The sequence below is a fragment of the Nothoprocta perdicaria genome, unplaced genomic scaffold (assembly GCF_003342845.1).
Source record: "Nothoprocta perdicaria isolate Ctin4 unplaced genomic scaffold, notPer1 scaffold_451, whole genome shotgun sequence".
NCBI lineage: Eukaryota > Metazoa > Chordata > Aves > Tinamiformes > Tinamidae > Nothoprocta > Nothoprocta perdicaria.
In genome coordinates, this window is record NW_020455701.1 from 25,514 (window position 1) to 30,313 (window position 4,800).

Sequence of the window (4,800 nt, forward strand, 5' to 3'; positions counted from 1 at the left end):
ACTTCGGCAGCGAGGTCTGCGTCCTGGACGCCGACRGCGACGGCACCAGCGACGTGCTGCTCGTGGCCGCCCCCATGTTCCTGGGCGCCCAGAGCAAGGAGACCGGCCGCGTTTACGTCTATAGGGTGGGCCAGGTACAGGAATGGGGCTGGGGGCGCCTGGGGACGTAGGGGCGCACGGTGGGAATGGGGGAGGCAGTGGGAATGGGGGGATGCAGTGGGATGTGGAAGGGTCAGGAGGGACCCGGCCAGGTCGGAGGATGCTGCAGGGACGAGGGACGAGGCCGGGGGGTACCCAGGGCCGCTCGCTGTGCGCAGCGGCTCGTGGCGCCGGCCGGCACCCTGCACGCCCACAAGAAGCCGCAGGACTCGCGCTTCGGCTACGCGCTGGCCGCCGTGCCCGACCTCAACCACGACGGCTACAACGACGTGCTGGTGGGCGCCCCGCTTGAGGACGGCCACCGCGGCGCCGTCTACGTCTACCACGGCGCCCCGGGCACCGTCCTGCCCCGCTACAAGCAGGTGAGAGACGAGTTGGAAGCAACCCGGGGGTCTCGTGGTGCCATCAACCCCCAGGGGGGCTGTTAGTGCACGAGCCCAGGGGGGCTCGCCCCACGAGCACAACCTTATACGAGACTCCGGAGAAGCCCCAAGCCGCAGCCCCGGGCTCTCGCCTCCGCAGCGCATCGAGGCGGCGGCGCTGGACTCGGCCCTCAGCTACTTCGGGCGCAGCCTGGACGCGCGGATGGACCTGAGCGGCGACGGGCTGCCGGACGTGGCCGTGGGGGCGCAGGGGGCGGCCGTGGTGCTGCGGTGAGTGCGGGGCCACCGCGGCCACCGCGGCCACCGCCGCCGGCCTCTGAGCCGCCCGTCCCGCCCCAGCACCCGCCAGATCGTGCAGGTCAACACGTCGCTCACGGTGGAGCCGGCGGCCATCAGCGTCGTCGCGAGGAACTGCCGGCGCGGCGGCGCCGACGCCGTCTGCCTCCGCGCCCGGCTCTGCTTCCGCGCCGGCACGCGCGCCCGGGGCCCGCGCGACGGGGACATCGGTGAGAGCCGGCGGCTGCGGCACTGCGGTGTCCCCGGGGCGTCCCCGAGCACCCCTGGGTGTCCCTGAGCACCCCTGGGTGTCCCTGNGCACCCCTGGGTGTCCCTGAGCACCCCTGGGTGTCCCTGGGTATCCCTGAGCACCCCTGGGTATCCCTGAGCACCCCTGGGTGTCCCTGAGCATTCCCTGAGCACCCCTGGGTGTCCCTGAGCATCCCTGGGTATCCCTGAGCATGCCTGGGTGTCCCTGAGCATTCCATGAGCATCCCTGGGGTGTCCCTGACCGTCCCTGGGTGTCCCTGAGCATTCCCTGAGCATCCCTGGGTATCCCTGAGCACCCCTGGGTATCCCTGAGCACCCTTGGGTGTCCCTGAGCATCCCTGGGTGTCCCTGGGTATCCCTGAGCATCCCTGAGCATTCCCTGAGCATCCCAGGGTGTGCCTGAGCATCCCTGGGTGTCCCTGAGCATTCCCTGAGCACCCCTGGGTGTCCCTTACCGTCCCTGGGGTGTCCCTGAGCATTCCTGACCATCCCAGGGTGTCCCCAACTGTCCATGGGGTGTCCCTCAGCATCCTCCCACCATCCCTGAGGTGTACCCGAGTATCCCTCAGGTTTCCCTGAGCATTCCTTGAGCATTCCAAGGGTGTCCTGGACCATCCCTGACCATCCCTGGGGTGTCCCTGGGCATCCCCTGGAATGTCCCTGGGCATCTCCAGGGTGACCCTGAGCATCCTCTAAGCATCCCTGGGGTGCCCCTGAGCATCCTCTGGCCATCCCTATGGTGTACCCGAGTATCCCTCATCCCTTGAGCATCCCTCAAGCATCCCAAGGCTATCCCAGACCGTCCCTGGGGTGTCCCCGAGCATCCCCCGACCACCCCAGGGGTGTCCCCGGTGTCCGCCGGGCACCTCGCGCCTCACGGGGGCCTCGCCGGTGCCCCCGGGCGTCCTCGTCCCCCGCAGATCTGCGCTACAACGTGTCCCTGGAGGAGCGGGCGCCGGGCGCGCGGGCCGCCTTCGACGCCTCGCCGCGGCGCCGCCTGCACAAGCGGCTCGAGCTGCCGCTGGGGCGGCAGAGCTGCGTCCGCATCCCCTTCCACGTCCTGGTGAGCGCCGCTCCGGCCCCGCCGCTCCCGCCTGCCTTTCTCGGCACGCGCCGCCGGGGCCGGCACTGAGCGGGAGCCCGTGCCCGTGCCCAGGACACCTCGGACTATCTGCGTCCCCTCCCCTTCACCGTGACCTTGGAGCTGGAGGAAGCCGCCCCGGGGCCGGTGCTGGATGAGAAATCCGCCACGAGCGTGCGGAGGCTGGTGGGTGCGGGACGGAGCGGGGCCGGGGCGTGCGCGGGGCCGGCGCCCGAGCGGCCGCCTCYGCTCCCAGATCCCCTTCTTCAAGGAGTGCGGGGAGGACGACGAGTGCGTCACGGACCTGGTGCTGCGGGCGAGCATGGACATCGCGGGCTCCGGGTAGGGTCCCRGCGGGCGCGCTCCGAGCCGTGCTCCGAACCCCGCTCCGAGTCCTGCTCCGAATACTGCTCCAAACCCCGCTCCGAGCTCTGCTCCGAACCCCGCCCCGAGCCCTGCTCCAAATCCTGCTCCAAATCCTGCTCTGAGCTCTGCTCCGAACCCCGCTCCAAGCCCTGCTCCAAATCCTGCTCCAAACCCCACTCCAACTCCTGCTTCAAATCCTGCTCCAAATCCYGCTCCGAGCTGCTCTCTGAATCCCATTCYGAGCCCTGCTCTGAGTCCTGCTCCAATCCTGACTCCAAGCCTCGCTCCGAGTCCCGGTCTAAACCTTGCTCTGAGCCCAGCTCCGAGCCCAGCTCCGAGTCCTGCTCCAAGCTCCACTCCTAGCCCCGCTCCGAGCCCTGTTCCAAGCCCTGCTCCGAGCCGTGACGCGTCCCCCTCCACAGGCAGAGCCCCTTCGTGCTCCGCAAGGGCCGGAGGAAGGTGCTGGTGGCGGTGACCCTGGAGAACAGGCAGGAGAACGCCTACAACGCGAGCGTGCGGCTCCGCTTCTCCCGCAACCTGCTCTTCTCCAGCCTGGTGCTGCAGGTGCCCCCGCTGCCCCCTCCCGCCCCGGCCCCGCTCCGGCCCTGCTCCGGCCCCGCTCCGGCCCGACCGGGCTCGGCACAGGGCCCGGATGGGCCGTCCTGGCCAGGGGGCTGCCGCCGGGGACGGTGACAACGTCCCCCGCAGGACGGGAGCCCGGTGAAGCTGGAGTGCGCGGCGCTGGGCGGGCACGGCCGCCTCTGCACCGTGGGCTACCCCGTGTTCCGCGCGCGGGCCCAGGTAGGTGCCAGGGCCGCCCCGCGCGCCCGCCCGCGCCTCCTGCCCCGCTCACGTCTCCGTCCCGCCCAGGTCTCCTTCACCCTGGAGTTCGAGTTCAGCTGCTCCGTCCTGCTCGACAGAGCCGAGGTCGGGCTCGTGGCCAGCAGGTAGGAGACAGAGGGTGCCCAGCGGGTGCATGGGCATGTCAGTGTGCCCATGAGGGTGCACGGGCATGCCAGGGCGCACATGCATACCAGGGTACCCAGMGGGTGCATGTGCATGCCAGGACACCCATGAGGGTGCACGGGCATGCCTGGATGTGCGGGGGTGCACGTGCATGCCAGGGTGCCCAGTGGGGTGCATGTGCATGCCAGGGTGCAGGAGGGTGCACATGCATGCCAGGGCGCCCATGAGGGTGCACGGGCATGCCTGGATGTGCGGGGGTGCACGTGCATACCAGGGTACCCAACGGGTGCATGTGCATGCCAGGACACCCATGAGGGTGCACGGGCATGCCTGGATGTACGGGGGTGCACGGGCATGCCAGGGTGCACGAGGGTGCCTGCAAACGCGGTGCTGGGCCCATGCTTGGGGCACCCACGGGTGCCGGCTGGGCCGCCYGGCGCTGCCCTCGCGTCCCGCAGTGACAGCGCCGAGGCCGAGGCCACGCTGCAGGACAACGCGGTGCAGCTGGCGGCCGCCATCCGCTACGAGCCCGACCTCTTCCTCTCCAGGTAGGGCCGGGCTCGGGGGGTCTTTGCAGTGCTGGGGAGGGGGACAGTGACAGGGACGYGGCCACCCGCTCCTGTCCCTGCAGCGCCGCCACCCTGCACCGCTACGAGGTGCACCCGCGCGGCGCCCACGGCCCCGGGCCCGAATTCAAGACCACGGTCAAGGTAGGAGTCGCGGTGCCCGGACGCCTGGGCCCGTCCCGCGGCGGCTCATCCCTCCCTCGGCGCAGGTGCAGAACCTGGGCTGCTACGCGGTGCGGAACCTCACGCTGCGCATGGCCCTGCCGGCGTCCGGCTACCGCGGCGCCGCCTTCCTCTCCGTCACCCGCGTCATCGCCGGCAACGTGAGTCCCTCCCCGTGGCCTCGAGCCGGGGGACAGAGGAGACCCTGGCGCTGAGCTCGGCTCCCGTCCCCTCCGGCCAGGCCACCTGTGTCCTGCGCGGCCCCGGCGAGGAGCTGAGGGCGCCGGCGGCGCCGGTGCATCCCGAGGACCTGCTCCATGTGGACAGGCTGGTGAGGGGCCCGGCGGGTGGCGGCGACGGGGCTGTCCCCGCGTCCCATCGTCACCCGCTGCCCCGTCCCGCCGGCAGGACTGCAGCACGGCCGCGTGCCAGGTGCTGAGCTGCGAGCTGGGCCGGCTGCCGCGCGGCGCCGACGCCGCCGTCCACGTCCTCCGCACCCTCCACGACTCCTTCTTCCGCGCGGTGAGACGAGGGCGACGAGCAGGAGGAGGGTGGCGGGACAGCGGGGACA

At 71.2% G+C, this 4,800-nt stretch overlaps 1 protein-coding gene across 1 annotated transcript in view; it reads left to right on the forward strand.

Annotated features, from left to right (window-relative positions):
- ITGA10 (integrin subunit alpha 10) overlaps positions 1 to 4,800 on the forward strand; it is a 9,773-nt gene that overhangs the window by 3,956 nt on the left and 1,017 nt on the right. Inside the window, 15 exon segments of the mRNA XM_026046649.1 lie at positions 1 to 134; positions 318 to 521; positions 682 to 812; positions 882 to 1,048; positions 2,009 to 2,151; positions 2,245 to 2,355; positions 2,426 to 2,511; positions 2,958 to 3,099; positions 3,244 to 3,336; positions 3,406 to 3,482; positions 3,960 to 4,049; positions 4,133 to 4,211; positions 4,277 to 4,390; positions 4,471 to 4,560; positions 4,638 to 4,751. Coding sequence (XP_025902434.1) covers positions 1 to 134; positions 318 to 521; positions 682 to 812; positions 882 to 1,048; positions 2,009 to 2,151; positions 2,245 to 2,355; positions 2,426 to 2,511; positions 2,958 to 3,099; positions 3,244 to 3,336; positions 3,406 to 3,482; positions 3,960 to 4,049; positions 4,133 to 4,211; positions 4,277 to 4,390; positions 4,471 to 4,560; positions 4,638 to 4,751 — 1,775 coding nt within the window.